Source organism: Molossus molossus, unplaced genomic scaffold (assembly GCF_014108415.1).
Source record: "Molossus molossus isolate mMolMol1 unplaced genomic scaffold, mMolMol1.p scaffold_m16_p_16, whole genome shotgun sequence".
Lineage (NCBI taxonomy): Eukaryota > Metazoa > Chordata > Mammalia > Chiroptera > Molossidae > Molossus > Molossus molossus.
The window spans coordinates 68789663-68816853 of record NW_023425351.1 but is presented as its reverse complement, the minus strand read 5'-3'; the positions used below and the strand labels follow the sequence as shown (position 1 = coordinate 68816853).

Here is a 27191-nt window from a genome sequence, read left to right as displayed (position 1 = left end):
TGAACTATCTCTTCAGCGCTTCACCCAATGGTTACCCGAGCAATAGTAAGCTGGGAAATGTCATGTTCCAGCATTTGGGGGGATGAGGAGCCGGGAAGAGGTAGAGGAGGAGAGAAGTGTTACATGGTCCTAACTGACTGGACGAGAAAACCAAGGGAACCCAGCGGAGTTCGTGTCTGTCCACTCCCCTGTCCGGTAACAGCACCTTCACCCACTGTCGGGAAACTCCTCACTGCGAAGCATCCGGTCTCACTGGACTGTCACTCAAGATGCCCCACCCCCACCCCCACAGGTGGGCTCACAGCCCAAGCTGGGCCAAACTATCTCCCTTGAATTTAAAGCTTGAATACAACCACCAAAACCCTTTGGAAGAGAAGAATGACATACAAGGAAGCTGGCCATTCATTCCTGCTCAATATGTCCATGTTGCTGAGACTTAGTTGGTCTTCCTTCCTTTGAGTCTATGAGCAGACTTGCAACAAATTCCTTTTCTGCTTAAATTAAATAGAATCAGTTTCTGTTGCTTGCACCCAGTGAATCCTGAATAATCTACTTCCAGGACCCAGGACATCATCCTAATACGTGGTTGGAAACCAGTCAACTAAAGATGCCCATGTAACAGTTTGGGGCAAGTTACTTACCAGGCTTCTGGTACCATCCGAAGGGATAGGTGCGGACCTCAGTATCGGGAGATCTACAATCCAAAATGCGCCAGGTTCCTCCAGTTTCCTCACTACAGGTCTGAAGTCCCAAGCTGTTCAGAGTTAGGCATGTTACTTCTCCGCCTGCAGCAAAAAATAACCAGGAACAGTAATGCTATGAATTTCCCTCTTAGGACTGCGTTTGCTGTATCCCAGAGATTTGGGTTGTTGTGTTCTCATTTTTACTTGTTTCAAGATACCTTTTAACTTCTTGAGACCCATATAATTTTATTAACCAATGTCACCCCAAAAAATTCAATAAAAAGAAAAAAATACAGTTAAAAATGAATAACCAAGACCAGGACGATGATCAGGACAGAAGATTCTAATTCAAAGAGGGAAATCCTGCAAACTCATTTTTTAGTAGATATTTGGGGTTCATAACTATATTCTAAGTATGATCTTAGCCACTGATGAACAACCTGATACCTTAATGTCTCTGCTCCAAGAGCACAGGAATGACGGCAGCTAACACTTATGAAGCAGGGCTGTGCTCGGGCTGTCTGCATCATATCTCTTGGTCCTCACACAACCCTATGAGGAGGTAACATTTGTATCCCTATTTGTAGACGAGGAAACAGAGGCTCAGAGATTAAGTAACTTTTCCAGGATCACACCACTAGTAAGTGACTGAATCAGGTTTTGAATACAGATCATATGGATGGATCCAAAGTTCACTCCAGAAAGCTGCCTGACCTGAGTCTTGAAAGATGAGCAGACAGCTACGAGATGTGAGGAAAGCTGTCTGATCCAGTACACGTGCTGTGTAAGGCTGACCAGGCACTAGACCAGGGGCCTCCTCCCCTCTCCCAGCCCCACTTCCCATCTGAGAACAAGGGTCACCCCTCCCACCCACCACGAGGAGATGCTGAGGATTAGAATAGATCGTGGATGCGAACACATTTTCTGGACTGCAGTGCTGTCTGCAGTGAGGGCTGTCATCACGATTACCTTTGGACTGGGAAACGTTCAGAAAGCCGAAGCCGGTGCAGCACGGGTCCGCATCGCACAGTCGCTCACACTCAAAGAACCTGGCATAAGACGAGAAAAAGCAGGCCCCAGGTCTCATGGGTGGCCGGGATCGACCAGAGGTGTGGATGCTGACTGCAGTCATTCTTACTCTGGGGGCCCGCTTTCGTCATGACGACATAAATGGGGGGGGGGGTGTTCTGGCCAATGTGCATGAGTGGATTCCTAGCGTTGAGGGTTTTCTCTGAAAACAATCTCCTCTTCTCTTGGGAATATCGCCCTGCATCTTCATTCATTCCCTCATTCATTCGTTGAGCGTGAATTCTGTGCGTACTATGCGCCAGGCTCCAAGCCAGGCTAACCCAGCATCCTGAGTGTACACCTACAACCTTTCAGGTAGGGAGAGTTCCAGCTTGGGTTCTAGGACAAGGTGAAAATGGTAGGGAAGGCATCTCCAGAAATAGGGGTCCCATGGGCTTGCAGTTGGAGTGACCCAAACAGGTGCCTGTTTAGGTGGCAAAGAGCTGTGCCCCAGCCCCCACTCCATCACACAGGCTAATCACACCCAGAGCCCTGGAGTTCGCTGGTCAGACCCTCCAGTCTCCCACTGAGGACCTGCTCTGCTTCATTACCCAGTGTGGCTCCGGGACCCCACCCTCACCGCCGAGGACCAGTCCTGCCAGGAGGAACTTGGTGTCTCCAAACCAATGCCCTGGGCTCAGTGCTGTGTCCTCTCTGCCACGACCATATGTCCCGGTTCAGCCCACTCATTCCTGATTCCTGAGCTCGCTCCACCTGAGTTCCTTTTCAGTGTGGGGCCCCTGCCTCATTCTCCCCGATGCTGGCGGTATCTCCGTCCTGATGGTTCCCCCTCCCGGAGCCCTGCCCGCCCTCCTGCCCACCGCTTTGCTGTCCTCTGTTGGAAGCTCACGCTAAGCTCCGGCCTGGATAATGTGCTTTCCCATCAAGCCACCCTCCTCTGGGTCCCTCAGCCCTTCCCCACACCAGGGTCAGGCTGAGCCCTGGCTGCAACCCCCCTCCTCTTGCCCCCTCCCGTCAGCATGGCCAGTGCTCAGCCAGATCATCATCTTTCTCTCTCCACTTTCAAAAGTAGACGTCAGACACCAGCAACGTGACAGTTTCACAACCAACAACGCTTCCTAGATCAACAGTGCGCAGAGCAGTGACCCGAATTCTACAGGACAAAACAATCACCAGGAGGGGAAGCTTACTTAAAATTCAGATTTTTGAGCCCCCCCCCCCCCCCCCCCCGCCCCAAAATGCTGACTCAGTAGGTCCAGGGAAGAGCTCGGGAATGTGGTTTGCAAAAAGTCTTCCAGCTGATTCTGACAGGTGAGATCCCCAGACCAGGTGGAGAGAAGCATCACCTTCAATGCAAACAACTATGTAGCAGCTAACTAACAAAAAAATAACAAAATCCATTTCTAAACTACTGAACAAAATAAGTTAAAAGTCCATACAAGCCTATGGTCCTGTTGAAAGTTCTATTTGCTCTGCAGAAGAGACTTTGCCAATCAAGCTTATTACCACGTCTGATATGTATTATTAATTGATAAGACAGGGCTCGTGTCCTCTTGCGTTTCCTATCGCATCAACTGACCGGAGGTCCAGGGCTCCATTGTGTGTTTGATATGAGTCACCTACCTTCGCCACGATTCCTAGACACGGTTACTTTATTACCTTTTTCAACCTTGGCTTTGAGTTTGGCAGTTTTTATCATGAGTGTGCCTTTAACTGGCCCTGTGCCACCTTCCTTATCATGCAGGTAGAGGGGCCTTTCGGATAAATATTGGCAGTGAGGTGGGGGCAGATGCAGCAGCTTACCCACTGGAGATGGACCTCCCCGACATGGGCACTTTGCTTCTGGTGGAAATCCCTGCCAGCTTCCGGAAGGGCAGGCGGGTGTAAAAGTTCTTCACCTTATCTTGCAGCACAACTACACCGGGGAAGAAAGAAACAGCATTATTTAGGGAGAGATTTGTGGTATCCATAAAAATACAGGGATGAAGGCGTACAAGGCAGACCGAGGCCTTCCGATGAAGAAGGTGTGCTAAACTCCCAATCTCACCGTGAGCCGTGGCGGGACCCCTGTAAAGACACACACACAGACAAAGCGAATCGCACTAGGGGACAGCAACACAATTCCGGAAGCCAGACGCACAGAAGAGGACAAAATTGAGTTCACAGACCTAAACAGTTAAGTCTTTTCTGTGGGAAGAACCAAGAAGCAACTCCGTCCACTCTGCAATCCCCCGGGTTTAAGGTCGGCAGCGGGGGCACAGTGTGCCAACACAGGTGGGCACGAACCCCTCGGAAGCACTGGGTCTCCAGGGGCCCCTCTGCTTTCTGCCCTCACCCCAACAAAGAAGGAGACGAGGGCCTTCATTTCTCAGAGGACAGAACAGGGTGCCCCAGGGACAGTTAATGGGGGGACCGCCCCACTAAAACGAGAGGCAATGTATGTGGTCAGCATTGAGACTCTTTCCCCCACCCTTATTAGGAATCCAAACCAATAGCACCCCGCTTTATGCCCCCAGGCCAGATACCAGAAGATTCCTCTGTGGGTAGGACCTACAAATAATGACGTGATGGATTCCCCAACTGGTGGCCCAACCAGGTTATCTTCCCGGGGACCTGAAAATTAACACGCTCCTCCTTGGAGCTTCCCAGTCACCTTCTGGGCCCTTCTCTCACATTTGAGTAGAAAACCAGGGGTCACCAGATAGCTGAGAAAGGCCTCCAGCAAAGGCAATGGGACAGTCAATGAAAGAGAACATCCCGGAAGAAATGGAGACTGTGCCGAGTGGAAAAAATTCAAATACATACACACACACACATATGCATATATATATATATATGGTGTCATTAATGCCCTAGAAAGAAAAATCAACTTCTGTCTGGCTAGAGCCCCTGGTGGGGTTTTCTGGAGCATCCAGCCCAGGGATTCCAACGGCTCCAAGCATTCGCAGTAGCTTTCTCTGAGGGCAGAACTATTCTCTCTGTAATTGGATGCATTTCTGAGTGCCTTCACCACTACCAGGAGCACGGATAACGACTTTCATAAAAGGAAGAACTGATCTGCATAGTCCCGCCCACTGGAATGCGCACAGATAACTACTTTTCATAAAAGGAAGAACTGATCTGCATAGTCCCGCCCACTGGAATGCACACAGATAACTACTTTTCATAAAAGGAAGAACTGATCTGCATAGTCCCGCCCACTGGAATGCACACAGATAACTACTTTTCATAAAAGGAAGAACTGATCTGCATAGTCCCGCCCACTGGAATGCACACAGATAACTACTTTTCATAAAAGGAAGAACTGATCTGCATAGCCCCGCCCAATGGAATGTCATCTGTGCCAATCGCACCAAGCGCTCACCTTTCTTCCGGAACAGGGCACTGGGTCGGTGGGGCAGGGTCAGTCTGCAGCCCGTGGCACTTGACTCTAGGACATCATCACACACCTGGGCCTCTGGGTAGAGGGTGCAGGTGAAGTACAAGGGGGCGCTGTCTCGTAGCTCCGCCAGCTGACAGAAGGAGGGCTCCTGGGCACAGCCTACAGCGGGAGCAGAGGTTAGCGCCCCCACTGCAGGGGAGGCTGCAGGGCCGGTGACCGCTGCAGGACATGCCTCGGAATTCTTCCTAGGCAGCCAGAGGCCCAGGACAGTGGAGGCTATCCAGCCTGGACGGCCCAGGAGAAACGCTGGGGTTCTGATAGCTAGGGAGAGGGCCATGCACACAGCAGGGGTCCGTGTGGCTCTGAACAAAGGCAGAGTGTGGTAGGGGGAGGGGTGAGTCATCCAGAAGGAGGAGAGAGTCCATTGCGTCCACCCAGGACCATCTCAGACAGTCAGGAGCTTCAGCCCAGGCCACAGGGCAGTAGAATGTGGGAACTTCAAGAATGATCTCCCTGCTCCTGCTCCCTGGCTAGACTTCGCTGCTGGTATAGGTGAGCTCTTGGACAGGGGTGTTTGGGTTTTTCCCTCATCCCAAGGTCAGACACAAGGTCTAGAACATAGGTTATGCCTGTTGGGTAAAGGATAGATGAAGGATGGATGGGTGGGTGGGTGGGAGAATGGAAGGAAGGAAGGAAGGAAGGAAGGAAGGAAGGAAGGAAGGAAGGAAGGAAGGAAAGGAGGGAGGGAGGGAGGGAGGGAGGGAGGGAGGGAGGGAGGGAGGGAGGGAGGAAAGATTAGGTGGATAGGTGGATAGTATGGGTGGATGGATGGGTGGGTGGGAGAATGGAAGGAAGGAAGGAAAGAAGGAAGGAAGGAAGGAAGGAAGGAAGGAAGGAAGGAAGGGAGGGAGGGAGGGAGGGAGGGAGGGAGGGAGGGAGGGAGGGAGGGAGGGAGGGAGGAAAGATTAGGTGGATAGGTGGATAGTATGGGTGGATGGGTGGGTGGGTGGGTGGATGAATTACTTAGTGATGGATGGACAATAGGTTCTGGGAGCAGAGTAGAAATGAACTATACTACAAGCATCTTGAAGATACGGGTTACGTCCTTTCTTTGTACCCCCATGGTGCTAACACTGAAGCGCAGTGGGAGTTTGATCTTATTCTTCTCCAGAGTTGTTACCCTGGGCCTGTGACGCTGACCAGGGGCCGGGAAGAAGGACGGGGTCTAAGGACACTTACGAGAAAGGCACCACAGGCTCGCCTGCGGAGGCGAGAACAGGTGCTTGAAAAGCCAGTGCTGCTGGCTGGGCAGGGATCGGTTCCCACTGACCACGACCTGGCCCAGGTCCACAGGGGAGAACAGCTCGGCTGTGGAATCCGAAGCGGAAGGGAGGAGTCAGCGTCGTGCGCCTTTATGTCCACAACCAGTCTATCAGTCCATCGTTCCATGTCTGTCTGTCTGTCTGTCTGTCTCACACACACACACACACACACACTTTCAGGGTGTGTGAGGCCAAAGCAGATCTGAAGTCAACAGAGTCTGGTCAAGCAAGACAGCTTCAGAAGGTCCCAGAAAGTCCTAAAAATTATGCAGTTACAAATATCTTCGAATCTTTGTTTGGAAGAAACCTGGGAAGCCATCTGGTTCACCCCCCCACCCCAGGATGTTTCCCGTGTTATTTCTGGCCGCTGCCCCTGCAGCCCAGCCGCCCCTCTGCGCTGAGCACAGCAGCCGCCCGCCATCGGGAGGCGGCCCCGCGGACTGTAACTTCGAGGCACTGCTGCCTGCTCGGGTCTGCCTTCTGAAGCCACACGGGAGGTCCAGCTCCGCCCCGAACAGCAGCCTTCCTCCGTGAAGACGCTGTCCACTCCGCTCAGCCCCAAACCTGGAAGTTCCAGCTCATCCGTCCCCCCTCTGCCCTCTCCTTTCCCCTCATCTCTTCTCCTTTCTTCCTCTTCTTCTTCCTCCTTCTCCTGCTCCCTCCCTCCTCGTCTGCCATCTCTCCCTCCCTCCGGCTCTACCTAAGGAATAAGAGTTATAGACGCTGGGGACAGAGGAGTCTCAGACATCACAGACATGCTGCCCTATTGATTGACGTAGGTATTTGTATCTCCATGCACACGAGGACGCTCTCGAAGGCTCCCGCAGACATCTCTCGTGAGCAACTCCACCGTGTTTACATTTTGCTTCCACTCTTCCACTGACCACGGACAGATGAACCTCTCCTTTAATAAATCGGGCTGGTTTCGCTGTGGCTGTTTTCTCCCGGAGCAGTGGTGATTTTTCAATGACTTCGCCTTACTTCCGGTGCCAGCTGCCCCTCCTGAGCTGTCCGTGTTTATGAAGTGGGTTAGAAGCTCTCAGGGGCTCGGGGCTGCAGCCCAGAGCCACGGCAATGGGTCCACCCATGTTGGACCCTTCGCACCACCGTCTCGTCTCCAAGCGAGACACCCGAGTTTGCTAAAAGGGCTTAGGGTTGGTACCTGTTTCTGGTGGAGATGCTGACCGTGGTTCCATAACACTTCTACATCCCATAGACTCAGACCGAGATCCCATGTCAGAGTCTAGGAGAAGAAAGAGAATTGTTGCTCTAATGTTGGGGAGGAAAGAGAAGGTCAACAAAGTGGCCGTGGCAACATGAAAGACCATCTGAGCCTGGTGCCCAGGACGCGACCTGGGACCCGTGCAGGGTCACAGGTGTGCACCCTTTGCCCTCTGCACGGCCGGCCAACCCTCGGGAACAGCACACCGTTGTCCAGGTGCTGAAATTAGTACCATTTGCAAACCCCTTCAGTCAACGAAACATGCTCAGAAATGGTCCTCACAACGCCCTGAGAAGGTAAGGAGTAAGGTTATCATTTCACTCTGGAGAAAACTGAGACCTGGAGGTAAAATAACTTATCCCAGACATGCAGGTGATAAGTAGATCAATCAGAAGTCCAGAAAATTTAATAAAGTGTCCAAGCGGGGGACAGTCTTCCCTGGAAGCAGGGTGAGCTGGTGGGGAGAATGGGATATCAGACAGTCTGGGGTGCTCCTGTTTGGTGGGGAAATGTTCTGGGGAAAAGCAGTTTCATCATTTTCCACCAGCTAGCACCTTATGTACCAGAACTTTCCGATAACTGAGAGCTCTGGACTTGGGACTAGTGCCCGGGTCCCACGCCCACGACCCCTTGTGGGCATTTCACTTCGCCACTCCAAGTCTCACTTTTCTTGTCTGAAAAAGGAACAAAAATGTCACCCCCTCTGCATACTGACCTTATAGGTAGGACTAAATGAGGGAAGGGGTGTATAACCTCATCATATCGTTTCACCAAAAAAATGGTGGTAGGCACTTTCTTTTCTCTCTCTTCCTCCCTTTCTTCCTCTTCCTCCTTCTTCCTTCTGCTGTCCACCCATTCATCACCACCACCACCTCCTGCATGGATCGCCCTTGACCATGCGCTGAGCACGGTTCTAAGCACTTCACACGTGTTTACAAGGTGCCAGCACCCACACCACTCCCAGAGGTAAGTACTATTTTTGTTGCTGTTTTACTAACAAAATCTGGGCTTGGGGGGCTAACTGATGTGCTCAAGGTCACACAGAGGGTAAGTAATGAAACAGAATTCATGCCCAGTCACTCTAAGTCCACACTCTGTGCTCTTCACACTGCCTCTCAGGCACAGAAACAGGTCCCCGTTCTGTCTCTTAGGGGACTGGAGAGCGGGAAGGAGGGGTCATGGGAGGAGGCAGTGACACGGGCTGGGACCTCCTCACGCCCCTCACCCGCACCTTCGGCCATGACGTGTCATGGTCCACTTCTGGCCTGCTCCCTCTAGACTGGGGTGCCTCGCCCGTCTCTAGCATCCATAGTCCTCAGACTCGTCCCAAATGCCTTCGCAGCCCCTGGTTCTGAGCAGGCACTTGGCCAATGTTCAGGAGGCTCAAAGGAGGCCAAACACACAGGAAGGAAATGTGTGAGCCTCCCCATCCCCCACCTGCTCTGGGCATTGCAGTAGCAGGAATCCACGCCCCCACCACCTGGGGGCTTGTCCTTCACCCTGACCTCGGGGAGACAGGCCCCTGTGGCCACGTCCGCTTGAGGAAGGTCGTTGGCGCGGCCTCGGAGCTCCCAGGGACAGGCAGCCCGTGGTCAGGGGACTCGACCGCCGGGAGCCAGTGTTTCCTTCCCCCATCCTTTCTCAGGTATCCACACTTTTCACTTCGCTTTCAGACTTTCATATCTTATCTGCTGGGAGCTGAGGCCCTTCTGCTCCACATAGAGCACGAACTTGGGAGGGCGCTCTCTGCCGCTGCGTCTCTGGGGGCCGGGCGCCCTGTGAGTGCAGGTTAGGACTGGACAGGGTCCTGTGATCAGCGTCCTGCTCCCCCCAACCCCCCCCCCCCCCCGGAGCTTACCTTTCCAGAGATAAACCTGCTGGAAACTGCTCGAGGTGTCCCGAGTCCCTTCCAGGGGTGTGAGACCTGCAAAGGAAGATGTGTAGCCTCGTGAGTTTGAGCGGGCTGGCCCTCACCGCCCCCCACTGCCTCTCCCGCCGCACAAGTGCACCCCTCAAAGCCTCCTGGAGCTCTCTTCTAGCTCCCTGGCACAACAGCAGAGCTGGCCATGCCTGGCCCCTTGCTTAGGGCACCAAAGGGACCACTGTGGTGAGGGGTCATGGACCTATGAGGAAGAGACTCACCTAAGGAGTGGGGGACGGGAGCTCCCAGGAGACGGGAGAACTGTCTTAATTTTCTATGTCACTCAAGTCCCCTGAGACTCCTGCCTCGTCGGCCACCGGGGATGCTAACTGTGAGCAAAGGGACACTGTACAGAACGGTCTTCTGCAGTGTCTCACATGCACCCTGGTATCGGTAGCTGCCACTGCTCAGTTTATTTCTGATATTATTAAACGTCCGTCTCTGCAGAACTGCACTCCCCCGGACATCACCTGGAGCAGCCTGGGTTTGCCAGCCATCTCCTGACACCGGCTGGGCCCCGCCCACCCCGCTGACCTTAAAGGCGGAGACACGAGCGCAGGACACAGAGTCTGCGGGCAAACGAGCCCACGCCCTGGAGGAGGCAGCTGGGCACCACTCACGGCAAAAACAGCGCTCGCTGTACCCGGAATTGTTTTCAAGGGCCATGGGTCACCACAGCCGATGATCACTCGGAACCATCGCCATTTACCCAGCACCAGAGTGAGCACCTTCCAGACACTGTCTGACTTCAGCCGCACGGGTCAGGTCGGCGTCAACTTCCAGGGAAGACCCACGGGCCAGAATTCAAATCCCATCTCCTCGGCCCACGTCCCAGCTCTGACCACCACGCTTGGGAGAAGCTAATCTATCTCAGAGTCCGCCCATCTCAAGTGGCAGACATTTGTAAAGGTTCACGTGTTTAAACAGGTAGTTAAGGAAGTTAAGAGAGGTCACGTTAAACACTGAACTACTTGGAAAACTCAGCTATCAGAGGAATGGGTCCCCACCACACCCATGGGTCCCCACCACACCCATGGGTCCCCACCATAGACATGGGTCCCCACCCACCACAGCCATGGGCCCCCACCACAGCCATGGGTCCCCACCACACCCATGGGTCCCCACCATAGACATGGGTCCCCACCCACCACAGCCATGGGTCCCCACCACACCCATGGGTCCCCACCACACCCATGGGTCCCCACCATAGACATGGGTCCCCACCCACCACAGCCATGGGCCCCCACCCACCACAGCCATGGGTCCCCACCATAGACATGGGTCCCCACCACACCCATGGGTCCCCACACCTATGGGTCCCCATCACACCCATGGGTCCCCACCAAACCCATGGGTCCCCACAGCCATGGGTCCCCACCACAGCCATGGGTCCCCACAGCCATGGGTCCCCACACCCATGGGTCCCCACCACACCCATGGGTCCCCACCACACCCATGGGTCCCTACTACACCCATGGGTCACCACACCCATGGGTCCCCACCATAGACATGGGTCCCCACCACACCCATGGGTCCCCACCACACCCATGGGTCCCCACACCCATGGGTCCCCACCACAGCCATGGGTCCCCACAGCCATGGGTCCCCACAGCCATGGGTCACCACCACAGCCATGGGTCCCCACACCCATGGGTCCCCACCACAGCCATGGGTCCCCACACCCATGGGTCCCCCCACACCCATGGGTCCCCACAGCCATGGCGTGCTCTCTGCCCAAGGCACTGAGCTGAGCTTCCCTTCGGTTTTGCTTCTGAAGTGGAAACGAGCGATGACGCTGGAATTTCTCAGGCTGCCTGATACGGGGGTGAAACGTTTCCTTAAAGGACCCACCCCTAATCACCCCATGGCCAGCTATGAAACTGGGGACACACAGACTGTGGCGTGTGGGAGACCTACATCGATCTCTGGAGCCTGGGGACTTACTCTCCAGTCCTGAGGGCACCACACACCCTCTCCCGTGCCCGCCACAGAGCCGGGCTGACTGCAGACATCGCTGCACCCCTCCCGTGGGGCTGGGTAGAATGTCCCTGTCGCACAAACAGGCCTGTGCTCTGACTCCTCGGCACGCTCGCCCCCAGTCAAGGCTGCAGGCGCGTGTACACACATAGAGCTTTGGGGGTTCAGCCTGGAGCCTGTCCTTGGGGGCTGACAGGGGCGGGGTCTTCACTTAACTCTGCGAGAGCACGTGCTGGAGGGGCAGGACTCGAACCTGGACCCCCCGGTTCCAGGGCGCCTCTCGCTGCTGTCTCCTCCCCGCATCGCTTCCCCCATGTCTCCCCTTGTATTTCTCACCCTTCCTAAAGCAACCGGACTTCTGAAACCTTGTCCTGAGCTCCGCTTAGTGCCAAGCGCAGTTACACGCAACCACTGATGTTGTAAAGAACTAATAGGATCTTTGCCTCTGTAGGTACCCATCAGACATCTGCTCCGGGGGCGTCTGGTGACAGTGAGCTTCACCCATGCATTGTAGTTTCTCCAAGCGCCCAGCACCCCGAGATAATGAATCACTGATACAAAACAGAGTCCAGAGGGGCAACGCCCGGCACCAGCCTGCAGCTCACTGTTGCTCAATAACAGGAAGCCTTTGAAATTCGGAATAAACCTGGAGCATTTCTGCAGGGCCTGCTTTCCCTGACAAACGTCTGTCCCCATGGGCCTTCGGAGACGTCTAATCGGCCTGTTTTCGTTCACCGACGCTTCAGGACATGGTCAGAAATGAGACATGTGCAGTCTGGGGCTTTCTAAGCCTTTTTTCTTGGAAATTGGAAGATGAATCCGGCCACCACCTGACAGCTGAAAACGTCCAGAGGCACCCCTGGAAGCCGGGGGGTGCAGGCCCTGCGTGGATTCCGACTTGCAGCGCAGGTCAAAGGTTAAACAGAAACAGATGGATGGCTGAGCCCATCCCTCCTCCTGGCTGTTCACACCTCCAGCCCCTCTCTGCAAACCAGCCCCGCTCCCCGCGCCCCGCCGTTCTGGACCTTTATCCCTTTCTCCACACAGCCCTTTAGATCGCGGCGTAGAACGTGCTGGTGGCTCCCACCTGCACTTGGAGCGTCGGGAGCACGCCTCGGGCTGCCTGAAATCCCCATCATGGGGTATCCTTCTTTTTTTTTTTTTTTTTTATCCTCACCCGAGGATATTTTTCCATTTTTTGTACAGATAGAGTGGGAGGGAGAGAGAGGAAGGGAGAGAGAGAGAGAAACATCGATGTGAAAGGGACACATCGAGTGGCTGCCACCCGCACGACCAACCAGGGCCGGGGACAAACTGCAACCGAAGTACGTGCCCTTAGTGGGAACCGAACCCGGGTCTCTCCGGACCGCAGGCCGACGCTCTAACCGCTGAGCCAAACTGGCCAGGGCTTGGGGTATCCTTCTTAAAGTGCTGGCCGCACCCTAACATGGGCACATACACGCTAGACACCGGAAAAAAACCCAGAACTTCCAAAGTCCTTCAGTAATCAGTCCTCGGGGGCCAGACGAGGGCACACTCTGTTTCTGGGCACAGACCAAGTACATGCTCCGTGTGAAGCAATTCGCTGGATTTACTGCCCATGAATATCTCAGACGTCTCTCTTCAAACGCTTTTCATCCTGGGCTCCCTCGCAGAGTGATCGTTACCATATGTTGAGGATTCGTCACCTAGACGAGCCGTTTGGTTTTATTTACCCCCCGCAGGAACTGAGCGCCGTGGAATTCCTCCGAACGGCAGCTCCGGGAAACGCGCACGCTCGGATCCTCTGCACTCTCCAGGCCAGGCCCTGCACTCGACGGTGGGAATCCCAGAGTCAAGAGACCGTCCAGTCCTTAACCCAGAACAGAAATGAGCGGCAACACAGGGCTCCCGAGAGGCCGAGACGGGAGTTCTGACTGCGCCCCGGGGCCCCAGGCGCTGTCGGTCTCCCCGTAAGGTGAGGGCTGGGCAGGTGACCTCAGAGGTGACCCTGAGCTCACAGGCTAGGACTGGCAAAGAGGCTGGAAGAGCTTCCAACAGGAAGAAGGGGACGGAGGACGCTCACTGGTTCTTTCTGTTGACCGAGCCGCACAGTGGGGCCCACACTCCCTGCACCCGGGATGAGACTGGACAGTGAACTATCAGCCCAGAGAGGACATGTGCCCGAGGGGCACTGGCTGGGGCACAGGTGGCATTTCGAGCCGCAGGTCTTCACCCCTTTGTGGTCACATTCATCACACACTGCAGGGCACATGTATTCTTCCCACACACAGACTGTCAGTCGGCCACATGCTCTGCGGTGGCCGGCGCAGTGACTGTCAGAAGTGACCGACAGAAGTGACCATCAGATCCAAGGCTCAGCCTTCAGAGGCCTGGCTCGTTCTTCTGGTCCTCCCCAGCCCCTGCCGTCTACAGGGGGGTGTGCTCAGCAGGCGAAGGGTGAGAGACCCGAGGAGCAGGGCCAGGCCACCCCAGCCACATCCAGACCAGCCCCTGCCACGGAAGCCCAGATGCATGAGCGCACCGGGTCGAGGCGCACAGAGCGGCCCAGCCTCCCCGGCCTCGCTCCCGCGACCTGCGGCCCTGAGCACACAGTAGCTCCGGCGGGTTGCCGTGGGGATGCCGCAGAGACGCCGCGTGGGGGTTTACGCGGCCGTTCTGGTCCAGTGTCCTTGCAGAAGTAACTTCCTCGGGGTGCCGAGGGGCTCCAGAGAAAGCAGCATGAACCTTGCTGGGGAGGAGAACCAGCTCTCAAGGAGCGTGGGCAGGAGGCAGAGACTTACTCTCGAACTCCTGGCCTCCCAGCCGCAGGGTCACCTGCTGGCTCGGCTGGTCATACGTCACACCAGGACAGGTAGCGTTCACCGTGGCTTTGGAGGGGTCCCTCCAGTCTTCGACATGGCAAAGCAGGACATCGGGGGAGCTCAGCAAGCCACAGATGATGGGACCTGCAGGGTCACAAGAGGGAGGAGAGGTTGGCGTGACGGGGACAATCAGACTCTCTTTAGAGACTCATCCCTGTGACCAGAGGGGCTTGCAGAATGGGATGGGGACAATTCCCCGGATGTGGACAGGGACACCGGAACACAGGAGCCTGGTGTTAAATGGGGTTCTTCTCCCCTGACAGTCATGTGCTGGCTTAATGGCAAATTCCCAAGGAAGGGGAACCACCATGCCTCCCAGCCCTTCCCTCCTCATCCGAGCCCTTCTTCAAGGGCCAGCGGTGGTGACGACGTCTCCTGTGCCCCTAGTCCTACTGCCAGAAACGTCTGTCCCCACTGTCTACTTGCACCCAACAGAGTGATCTTTTTGAGGCTTCAGGGAAATGAACGGGCAGTCTCTCTCTCTCTCTCTCTCTCTCTCTCTCTCTCTCTCACACACACACACACACACACACACACACCACACACACACACACACACACACCACACAAAGGAAAGCAACCTGGAAGGGACTCAGGAAGGAACATTTAGCCTCAAAGTCAGAAATTATTACAAACCGAGATCTGTGCCCTACAGCAGAGGATTTCTTGTTAGGGGGTGAGCTTCGTGTCCCTGGAGGCATCCAAGCAGAAGCTGTATGCCCACGTGCCTGAGATGTATAGAGAGAACTCTATAACAAGTGGAAGCACTGGACTATTTTGTCTTGAATAGGTCTTCTAATTTTGAATTTTTAAAAAAATCTGTCCTAAAACGACTTTATTTAGTATCAGGAAGACCTACTCCCAATCTAACTGAATTTGATCGTGATTTTAGTTGCATAAATCTAGGGAACATAAGTGTTTTGTATGTTGACAATATGCCAGTTAGCATGTAAGTGCTTTACATGTATCGATCCCCTTCATTCTTGACGTTATTAGTTCCATTTTAGTGATGGAAAAAAAAATGAGTCTCGTATAAGTTAATCGCCCAAATTTACACAGACCTAGAAATTGAATAAGTTACATATTATTCGGATGAATAATCTTGTTAGGTGGTTCTGTTGTTCAGATTCTCCTAAAATAAATTTAAAAGGAAACACACCACCTGACAAGTCCCATTCCCTTCCTCTCCTAATTTATGGCCAAACCCAGACACAGCGTCAGACTTCTCTCTCGCAGAACTTGCCCCGAGCAGACAACTCACGTCTGGCTGGTGAGGCGACATCGTCTGCCTCCCTTCCGCTGACCACCGTTCACCTGCCGTGTCCTTGAAACCCAGCCACGGCAGCAGTGTCTCTGTGTGACAGAAGCTGCCTTAGCCAGAGGTCCTCTAATAGGGTGGTTCTCACTCCAGGGGGCTTAGACCGACGTCTAAAACACAGGGAGAGAGCCCTGGCTGGTTTGGCTCCGAGGTTGGAGCGTCGGCCCACGGACCAGTGAGTCGTGGGTTCGATTCCAATCAAGGGCACGTACCTCAGTTGCGGTTCACCCCGGCCCTGGCCGGGTCGTGCAGGAGGCAACCAGGCGATGTTTCTCTCTCTCTCCCTCTCTTCTATGCTATTTATCTGATGATAAATAGAAAAAGATCCTCAGGTGAGGATTAAAAAATAAACGCAGCACAGGGAGAGTTTCGGAAATGCTAATTCCTCGGCACCAACCACGGAACCACGGAGTCCCTGCCTGATGGGGGACACTTGGGTGTGCATATTTGTGAACAGCACCATAGATGATTCTAGGGAGCAGACAGATTCCAGGGCCCCTGACCTGGTGCGACCACCTCACAGGTGAGGAATCGGAGCCACGGAAAGGGAGAGGGTGGCCAGCAGGCAGGGGTACCTCCGCCAGGCCCGGCAGGGGTACAGGAAGAGGGTCTGAGCGCTGTGGCTGCCCCTCTCACCAGCCGAATGACAGACTCATGACACCAACCCAGAGGCAGGTGTCTTTTTCCTTCTGCTCTCAGCCCTCAGAAGAGAAACCGGGCAATTTTCTTCTCCAGGTGACGAGGTCTCAGTGAGAACGCCATGTGTCTGGGAGGGGCCAGCTACAGGTCAGAAGTCACTTTGCTGATCATATTGCCAGTTTCCATGACATGCACCTGGGGCCTGGGGAGGCCCTCTGAGCCCTACTTCCAAGTAGCCTTCACAGAGATGTAGGCCTGGAAGCATCATGAATTTCCGTTCACCACTGTGAGTGGAAACGCAGCCACTCCGGTGTTGGGGGTTGGGGGTTGGAGGAGGCTGGCGTGTTGCTGGGCTGGAGGGAGGAGAGGGGAGCAGGGAGGAGGGGGTCCACCCGCCATTAAATGACTTTCCAGACCGCAGGGAGGGGATGGGGCAGGATTCTCTTCCTGGTCGTCAGCAGATCCAGCCAACGCTTCATAGTTAACGCTCCAAGTCTGCCCACTGGACAGACTGGGAAAGACATCTGCCTGGCGTTTCACGTCCGTCTCGCAGAGAGCTTAGCGTGCAGCAGATGGGGGGGCCGTTCCACCCCCCGAGCCCAGACCCCGGGTGCCGCAGGGAGGGGAGGCTAGCAGGCCGCCAGCCAGAAACGCCTGGAAAGGGGGCTTGTGGGCTCACTGCTCCTGGAACAAAACCTTCTTCCACATGCGATGCTAAGGGAGATGAAGTCAGCCTTTCCAGCTAGAGAAATCCTATCGTCTGGTGAGCAATTGAGCCTCTGGGGGAGCTGGTGTCCTCAGAAAAGACATTTAGTTCAAAGAAGGCAGAAGGCTTCCTGGATTTGAATGGCAGGCTCTCTCAACAGATGTGCACACAAAACATGCTGTAGACATGTGTGTGTTCGTGTGCACGTGTGTGTGTCTATCATCGCTCTATCTTTCGCTTAGCTAAATACTAACGCGAATGCACACCATAGAATCCCAGAGCATTAAACCCGCAAGGAACTTTAAGATTGCGTGTTCCGATCCGGGCCCTTCCCCTCCCCTCCAGCAAAGCATTCTCATTTCCGCCACTACCAGCTGCTACGAGCTACACTCAGCGTGTGTCAGGCATCTCCGAGGGGCCGGGGATACATGGCTACTGCGTCTTGCCAGACACCTGAGCTCGGATACAAAGAGAAGAGACAACATCCTGTTGCGGGAGGAGAAAGCTGCAGCCAGGCTCAGAGTTGTTTGCACTGATTTTGAGGCTGGAGGACCAGCCTTGGGGTCGAGGTGAGAGAACAATTAAGAGATGGACACAGACGGCAAAATAATAATAATAGTAATAGAGTCCGGATTACAGACAGCAGAGGTGGAGATGAAATGAATCTTCACCCCAAATAAAATAGGGACCGGCGAGAAGACCTGGGGTGAGAAATCCGTGGGCGGAGGGAGGGCGGAGGGCAAGGCCGCACGGTTCCCGGACTCTCGGCCTGGGTGCTCTTCCCGGGGATGAGGTGTATGACAGAAGCAGCCCACGGAGGGTACCGTCCACCTGTTCCTGTAGAGGCGTGCCGACCTGAGATGCCGCAGGACGTCCCGGCCATCTCTCCAGACGGCAGAGGGGTGTGGGGACCTGGAGCCCTGCAGGCCCAGGAGGGGAGAAGGCAGAGCCTACGGACAGTTCGGCCCAAACACACATGCTCAGGAAGCTGCCTGAGACCCAGGGGCCTGAGTAAGACAAGGGTGTCTCAAAAGTCGGGGGAGGTGAGTGAGAGAACTGGGGAGTGGCCCATAGTGTCCACGTGTGGGGACAAGCAGGCGAAGGGGGACAGGAAGGTGGCCCTGTGCCTGGTGAGCAGGTGGCGGCAGCTTGCGGGAGTGAGTGCTTTCGGGCGGCAGGTCTGGCTGTGGCAGGGAAGGAGACAAACAGACGGGGGCTGAGGGGACACCAGCGCTCAAGGGCCCTGTGGTGTTACGCTCCTGTGCCTGTTAAGGAGGTGACTCTAGGAACCTTGGACATGCAGAGAGGGGAGACGGTGAAGGCAGCGGCTGAGGACAGACAGGGCGGACAACAGGACTGACAGAGGGGCCGGGCCCCGAGCAGGTGGGGGCAGTGGGCTCTAGCCCACGAAGTAGGAGGGACGGTGGAGATTCTGGGAGTCGTCACAGGGGATAGAAAGCAGGTGCGGTACAAATGTCTGCTTCCCGAGAAGCCCAGAGTCACGGTTCACGTTCTTCAGAGCCCACGGAGACTCCCTGGCTCCAGCTCAGCTCACGAAGGCCCACCCCGGGCAGACGCTCTTCTCTCGTCATCTAAACACTACCTACCCCGCAGAAGTTCCCCAGCTGCCGCCTCTTCCAGGAAGCCTTCCCTGACTACCAGGTCCCTTGGTCTCCCTGTCCTGTGACCAGAGGCTCCGACGGTCTGGACGCTCATGCTGCCTGGCCTATGGAGCCCGGTGCACGGCAGTGCTCAGCGTGTTGCTGGATGGCAGCTCAAACGAACGGGTGACGGGCACGGTCCTCTCACGGTACCCCTGCCTTCCCACCCAGGCGCTGGGCTCTTTATCTGTTCCCAACACCTAGCACCCTGCTCTGCGCATCCGTGGTGGTCGACTGAAGTTTACTACTGACTGAACACGAGGGCAAAAAAGATAATAAGGCTTCTTCCACCTTTTTTTAATCTTCAGAATTCTCCGTAGGCTCAATGCAACCAGTCCCACAGATGGTTTAGTTACGTCCCTCTGCTACTAAACGTACAGCACAACACAGGTCAAGTCCGTGCTGTGCCCATTGTCCTTAAAACCAATAGTCAGATGGGAGTTATGGTCTATATTTCATGGCCCAGGGAACTGAACTTAGATAGTTTAAGCCACGTGTCCAGTTAGCACAGTTAGGAAGTGACAGAGAGGTGACGAGAACCCCGGTCTGTCTGACCCCAAAGTCCCTTCTCAACCACCAGTCAACATAGCCAAGTACGTGGACCTCTTTTCGTGGACAGAAGTCCCTCCCCAGGGTTGAGAGACAGCAGAAAATTCCAGTCCTGTTGATCACAGAACCTGGCATACAGTAGGCACACGACAGATAATCCCGGAGTGGAAGACCACGGATGGTGGGATCGCACTAACATTTCTTTGACCGAAGTGACCAGTCCAGGCCCCGGAGGCGGCCATGAGAGGCTGCCGAAGGCACACCCGGGCTCAGACCTCAGCTCTGTCGCTTGGCCAGCCCTGTGTCTGTGAGCAAATGGCCTGCCGTCCTGAGCCTCAGCTGCTCGGTCTGTAAAACGGACTTCACAACACCTCCCTGGACACAGCAGTCAGGAAAGCATGGGAATCAGAGCGTGAGTGGCCAGCACAGCGTGTGACTTCTGGAAGAGGCGGTCTGTCCCTGACCTCATGGATGTGGATGTCACCTTCTGCCCACAACTTCCCACGGAGTCTCCATGTCGCACACCCCGGCTTCCGTGACCCCAGACATCCCCCGACCTTTGCAGACCACGTTGCAATCTACGTTACCTCCTCGGACTTGCGTGAGGATGAAACCGTCACAGCACGCGTCACGGTCGCACACGAGAAGGCAGAAGAGGTGAGCCTCTGTCAGACTGGCCCCGGAGGCCGAGAACACGGCGGCGCGGTACATCCCGGAGAGCGCGTTCTGGAAACCAGTTCTTTCGAAGCTTTTCTGACTTCTTGTGCTGAATTCTTGCCCTGGGGAAAAGTCAGAAATAGAAACGTTTGAGCCCTCACCCGTGTGGCTCAGTTGGCTGGGCACCATCCTGCACACCGAAAGGTCACGGTTTGATTCCCGCTCCGGGTACGTGCAGGCGGCAATCAATCGAAGCTTCTCTCCCACATCAATGTTTCTCTCTCTCCCTCTCCCTTCCTCTCTAAAAAAAAAAATTACAATGCAGAGTTTTGATGACAGTTTACTGGCTGTAGGACAGGAACCCTCTGCCCGTGCCAGGGGCAGTGCATGGTCCCAGGTGAGCCCCTCTGTGCCTCGAGTCTCTGGACGTGCCCTACAGGTGTGTGAGCCAGCAGACCCGGACAGAGGGGACAACCAGTCACGCCGCCTCGTCCAGGTCGCAGGGCTCAGGCATGTGCGTGGCTGTGCTCGTCCACCTGCTCAGTGCCACAGACTGTGCTGGGGCCTCTCCGAAAATGTGTCCTTCTCCTCAGCTGCGACGTTTTACTCCCATTGACAGAAAGCAGAATTAATACATAATTCTTGATCAGAACAGGCATCTGAAGCCAGATCCAACGTATTCCACCCTCCCTTCTCTCCCCACTACACCAGAGTCCAGAATGGCTGGGTCTCTGCATTTCCTGCTTAAAAAGTAAAAATGTTTTAAAAAGCCAAACAAGACCGAAAAGAAAGAAAAGAAACAAAAAGCAGCTCTGCCCTTGGTTAGTTTGGCAGCAAGGAAACTCCTCAATTTCCCTTGCAATTTCCTCCAAAGGATGAACTTCTGGGAGAGGAGGAGGGGAGAAAAAGCAAGCACTCGAGAAATACAATTGCATTTTTTTTTTATCCTCGCCCGAGGACATTTTTCCATTTTTTGTTCAGATAGAGTGGGAGGGAGAGAGAGAGAGAGAAACATTGATGCAAAAGGGACACATTGAGTGGTCGCCACCCACATGACCCAACCAGGGCCGGGGACAAACTGCAACCAAGGTATGTGCCCTTAGCGGGAACCGAACCCGGGTCTCTCTGGACCGCAGGTCGATGCTCCAACCACTGAGCCAAACCAGCCAGGGCCAATTGCATTTTTTAAAATGTGATACAAGGTCCAGGTATAGTTTTAAATTTTGGAGGGGGGGCAGGCTACTGATTGTATTTGTTTTCCTTTTCAGAAAGTAATCTCTGTGCCTTGTCACTTTTAAGATGGATAGTAAATATAATTGGGGATCAACGTGAGGGTACACATGAAAACGACATGGGGAGTCCTTAGCAGTTGACTGAGGCGGGCGGGGTGACAAGTCTGCCCCAGGAGCAGAGGAGGGAAGCTGGGCTCGGGGCACGGAGTGGTGTGGGGGGTCTGGCTCCCCCGAACGCCCCTGATGCTGGCCCCATCAGGCCCCCGAGCCCGCCTCCACCTGAACCGCTCACCCTTTTTCAGGTACACAGCCCCAGGGTCCTGCTGCCCGCTCCTCGCTTTCACTCGGCACCTGAGACTCTCAAAGCTGGTGGCCTTCGAGTTCCCCATTGCGTCTTGATCCTAGAGAAGGGAATAAGCTGCCTGATCACCCTGTGATAGCTGAGGCCACACACGTGTGTGGAACCCTAGCTCCGGCCGGGCTCTGGGGTTCTTTCCTCCCAGTCCACTGGCGCACAGACTTGTAAGCCGCGAATTCCAGCCCCGAGCACGAGCTGCACAGACACGTGTAATTCAAGAGCAGGTAATTACAGGGGAGGGACAGGTGAATTCCACTGGGAACGGGGAGCACAGAAAGGACTAAACCTCAGGGGTGCGCCCTCCATGCGCCCCAGGAGTGGCTCGTGAATCCACACTCACAGGTGAGCACAGGTACACGGACAAAGGACATGCATGCAATGGACCCCTGTGGACGATGCCGCAAAGCTGCTGACCAGTGTCCTCAACCAATGTAAGGTAAAGTACGTACATCCATAGAGTGGACTGGTCTACGCCACTAAAAAGAACATGGTTAATTATTAAGACACAGGGGAGAAAGACGCATATTATAAAATCGTAGCCTGTAAACGAAAAAGATGCTTGTAAACACACAGCAATTTCCTGGACGGTCCGTGAGGAGCTGGAGAGCGACGATGGAGCCCCCCAAGTGTGTCAGGGTTGCCAGGAGACCGGAGGAAGGCTTCCACCACAGCCTTCTGCCCTAGTTCGTGGTAACAACGGCACTGCCAACGTTCTATCAGCTTTGACCTACAGAAACGGCAGGTCCACACGGCTCTAACTTACATTTAACTTTTTTTCTATTTAAACCTGAGTCATACTTTACTTCTGCAGTGGGAAGGACTTAGCGGGTCAGAGGGCACTCAGGGCTCTGGACAGTGGCCAGCGGCATCCAGTGCCCAGCCTGCCCGATGAGTGGGCTGGTGGGGATGGAAGGGGCTCCGTGCCGATTGTCTTCCGGCTGTGGCAGGACCCCAGGCTGCTCAGGACCACCCTTCACGTCCGAGGCATCAGGTGCCCACGCAGCCCTATTGCTGTTTCAGTTTCCCGAAGTCTCATCGCTTGGCAGAAACGGAGCGACATGGGACGGGCTCTCGGTAATCTCATCCCGTTCCACCCGCGTGTCTGACGGACGGATGAGAGGCACAGGTGCCGCGTGGCAGCCAGGACTCACCTGACCGGAAGCTGTGCAGGTGATGTTCTCACTTGTCCAAGCATGGAGGTCACACGAGGCTTCTGATCCCATCACGGACATTGTGAGGAAGCCGCAGGCCTGATCCAAGGCACAGTCTGCAAGCAGCATGGGACTGTCACCCAGCTGTCCCTCATGGGTGATGCTGAGGACAGACAGGCACACACCCCACAACCTGCACCCAACGCGCGCACACACACACACACACACACACACACACACACACTCGCTGCAACACAGGACAATGATTATTCATGCATGATTTCAGGATCATGAAACAATCCATGCAGATACTCCATAAATAAACGGTAGCTGTTATTACCCCCTCGCCGGCCCCATCCAGCCGGGACAAGTAACTCTATAAGGAAACAGTGTCCTTCATTTCTGTTCTCCACCCTTACTGTCCTACTGTCCTTGGCGTATCGTGGATGCACTCTGACCCCCGAAGGGAAGTTACGAGTGAAATGTACCCTTGGGGGATCGACTGATGACAGTGTTTGGCGTAAAGTGTGTCTTTTCATTATAGTTTAGTAGTTCTGTCTGATCTGCCTTGTGAGGCCAGCAGAGCGCATTTCCACCCCCCTCACCTGCCAAGCACTGCATCAGTGGGGATCCGGGGCCGGGGACTTCGGACCCGACACCCACAGCCACGTTGGCGTCAAACACCACCTCAGATTCTGGAGCCTTCTCAAATTTCTGCATCACTGAAAGGACATTTGAAATCTATGAATCCGACTCTGAAGGGGAGAAGTCAGAAAGCGAGCTCCCGTTGACAGCCCCGGTCACACGCGTCCCGGGGAGAGAATTCTCGCTAAGGTGGTCCCGGCGCTGAGCTACGACGTGTGTCTCCGCTTTCAACCGCGCTGCGGGACTAAGGAGAAAGCTTAGGAAACTCAGTATTATGTTAGTCCTTACAGCTCATTTTTCCTCACTGTTGCTGATTGGCTATCTACATTGATATTTCCCTGTCCTGACCTTTGAATACTAATTATACCTTATCATGCTTTCACTGACAATTTTCTTTCCATAAGACAACGCCACTTCTTTCGGGAAGGAGGCAAGTATTGTTGAAACGATACGTTACATCTGTCTTTCTAGCTGCCAGCCGCATGTCTGAGCTCGACCTGGTGGGACTAACGCCGTCATGTGCTCTTGGAACCGGATGAGGGAGGGAAAAGAAATGCAGTTTCCCAAGGCTGAGAGACCTGGAGCTCACTCTTCCCCAAGTTAAATGTGGAAACTGGCCAGGAACGAGCCTCACTTTGCAAGCCGAAATGCCCACGGGTGTCCAAGAGGTAAACACACCCGACGCGCGTGAGCGCTGGTGTCCGCAGGTGTAACCGCGAGCCCGCCCGTAAGCCCGCCGCCTCGTACGAGCCCACCGCTTTGTAAGAGAGACCGTGTACTTTGCAAGCCGAAATGCCCACGGGTGTCCAAGAGATAAACACACCCGACGCGCGTGAGCGCTGGCGTCCGCAGGTGTAACCGCGAGCCCGCCCGTAAGCCCGCCGCCTCGTACGTGCCCACCGCTTTGTAAGAGAGACCGTGTCGAGGCTGGTTTTCATTATGTCAATCAATTCAAGGCCGTGCAAAGCAACCTTGTCTTGGTTTTTCTTAAGTGCAGAAAAAAAATCGTTTATTCCTTCTGGGATCAGGTTGGGAGAGGGGAGTGTGACTGTTGTAGAAGCGACATGCTTTAAGCCTTCGGGATAGTTGATGTAGAAAAGAATTCAAGTTTTACAAAGTGGGTCTTTCCCACTGATCATTAAAGTTGCCCGGTTCATGCGCTCAGCTCGTTCCCAGCCCTCTGCTCTCAGGTTCTCTCTCTCCCCCCCTTAATTTTTATCCTCCTTCTTACGGTGTTTATAGGAACTACAAGCCCCAGCCCCGCAAACACCACGCTATCTGCACCCCAGTATCCCTACAGCTCGATTGATCTTGACCAGAAGCTCACAAGACTCTAGAAGCCTAAATGAAATGTGAGTGGTTCTTCAGTTTCCGCCTCAAGTCTTCCCAGTAACCGAAAGTGTGGGGGATTTAGTACGTCAGTCAGGGAAGCTGCTGTTCTCAGGAAAGGGGAACCTGGTAATCATCTTCGCATTGCATCACTCCAGGAGGGAGCTCGCGGCCGAACATTTCTGAAGCCGTCCGCGAGCTGACTCGCCAGTGACGTGTGGAATCTTGCGTTAGCTGGCAGATCCGCATGTCCTGCTTGTGTGATTCCCCCCGCACCGGATTTCTACTGAGCAGATATGTACAGATGTCGGGCAGAGCATAAAATGTCGACATCAGAGCACATTTGATCATGATTCTCAACATGTATGTGCCTGTTTTTTTCCATGACAAGGACAGTGTTCCAAGAATATGTGAAACTCCACTAGCAAGGATAGTGACAGAGATACTAGTTAGTGCTAATTGGATGGATGGCAGGATGGACGGATGGCAGGATGGATGGATGGATGGATGACAGGATGGATGGATGGCAGGATGGATGGATGGATGGTAGGATGGATGGATGGATGGCAGGATGGATGGCAGGATGGATGATGGATGGATGGATGGATGGATGGATGGATGGATGGTAGGATGGATGGATGGATGGATGGATGGATGGATGGATGGATGGATGGTAGGATGGATGGATGGATGGATGGATGGATGGATGGATGGATGGCAGGATGGCAGGATGGATGGATGGATGGATGACAGGATGGATGGATGGCAGGATGGATGGATGGATGGTAGGATGGATGGATGGATGGCAGGATGGATGGCAGGATGGATGGATGGATGGATGGATGGATGGATGGATGGATGGTAGGATGGATGGATGGATGGATGGATGGATGGATGGATGGCAGGATGGCAGGATGGATGGATGGATGGATGGATGGATGGATGGATGGATAGATGGATGGATGGATGGATGGCAGGATGGATGGATGCATGGATGGATGGATGGTAGGATGGATGGATGGATGGATGAATGGATGGATGGATGGATGGATGGATGGATGGATGGCAGGGTGGATGGATGGATGGATGGATGGATGGATGGATGGATGGATGGATGGCAGGATGGCAGGATGGATGGATGGATGGATGGATGGATGGATGCATGGATGCATGGATGGATGGATGGATGGATGGATGGACCAGGATGGAGGGATGGATCAGGATGGATGGATGGATGGATGGATGGATGGATGGGTGGGTGGCTGGCAGGATGGATGGATGATGGCAGAATGGATGATGGCAGGACGGACGGATGGATGGATGGATGGATGGATGGAGGCCAAGATCATCACAATGCCAGGAAAACTTGAAAGGATGTTAGGATGTCCCCTGTCTCAGTTTCCTGGTTGCAAGGATTAAGCAGCCCGGCATGGAATACCTGATACACAGTAACAACTCAGTAAGTGCCGGATGCCTTTGCCCCTGCAAGAGCACCGGCCTAAGTGTCAGGGTTTTTAAAACTGGCTGCAGGAATTCAAGTGATGGGAGAATCTCCTTCCCTGGTGACCGTTAGGACACAGCTTCCAAGGAGCTCAGAACCAGAGCGATCCATTCATTCTGACAAGCACCACCTGCTCTGGAACAGAACAGAAAGTGAGGTACGGTCCTGGCCCCAAAGGAGGGCTCTGTCTAATGTTCCGTGTGTGCGAGTGTGCGTATTTGGGTGTGGTTACTGCGGAGGCAGAGTCAGACACACGCAGGTCGGTGTGCCAGAGACAAGTCCCTGGGACACTCTGCCCCTCCCTTGATCAAATGACGGGGACTAATATCTACCCTGGCACCGGGGCGTTTCCACGGCAGCCTGGATAAGATGCCTGGCAGGCAGCTGGCACACAGCAAGCCCACGGTGCCCTCGCTCTCCTCACACAGATCGAAGAGGCCCTGGCAGCCCAGGTGTGCCCAGGTCAGCCCCGGGCCTTCGAGCAGTGGAAGGCGGCGCCCCGGGAAGGTGGCGCAGGGCTAGGAAGCCAGGCGGCTGAAAGGACTTTGCAGATGTCCCTGGTTAGCAGGTGAGGGAGCACGGCCACAGTGCCGAGTCTGCTCAGGTAACCAAGATGTTTACCTCCGTCAGCCACATCACTGCAACGCACTCAGCTCCCCCATACGGCAGCCCTGACGTTCCGTTTTACAGATGAGGACACTGTTGGAGGCCAGGGCCTGGCCCAAGACCACACAGCCAGCCAAGGGCACCGCTGGGGTCGAGCGAGTTCTGCCCCCCCCCCACCGCCCCCCGCAGCACGCGGACATCTGTCAGCTCCCAGGGAGCCTTGTGCTGGCAGAGAGCAGCGCTCAGTGAATGCGCCATCTCCGTGGGGTGGATCCACCTTCCCAGGCTCTCGGGGAGCAGGCAGGAGGCCACTGTGGGGGCTGAGGGTCAGGGAGGTGAGCACCTCACTCTGGGCTGCCCAGCAAGGAAACTGTGGCACCAGGCCCGGCCCTCAAGTCTTCCCTCAGCACCTCCCCCCCCAGGGAGAAATGCTGCCCAGC

General features: G+C 54.7%; 1 protein-coding gene across 1 annotated transcript in view; it reads right to left on the bottom strand.

The window, feature by feature from the left end:
• The window catches only part of TG (thyroglobulin), a 183715-nt gene that overhangs the window by 111130 nt on the left and 45394 nt on the right, over positions 1-27191 (bottom strand). The window contains exons 23-34 of the mRNA XM_036263690.1: positions 23276-23392; positions 22671-22786; positions 21454-21562; positions 19860-20051; positions 14320-14484; positions 9497-9562; positions 7579-7659; positions 6334-6462; positions 5077-5253; positions 3516-3627; positions 1653-1732; positions 642-785 (exon numbers count right to left, since the gene is read on the bottom strand). Coding sequence (XP_036119583.1) covers positions 642-785; positions 1653-1732; positions 3516-3627; positions 5077-5253; positions 6334-6462; positions 7579-7659; positions 9497-9562; positions 14320-14484; positions 19860-20051; positions 21454-21562; positions 22671-22786; positions 23276-23392 — 1488 coding nt within the window. The remainder of the gene's footprint in view (positions 1-641; positions 786-1652; positions 1733-3515; positions 3628-5076; positions 5254-6333; positions 6463-7578; positions 7660-9496; positions 9563-14319; positions 14485-19859; positions 20052-21453; positions 21563-22670; positions 22787-23275; positions 23393-27191) is intronic.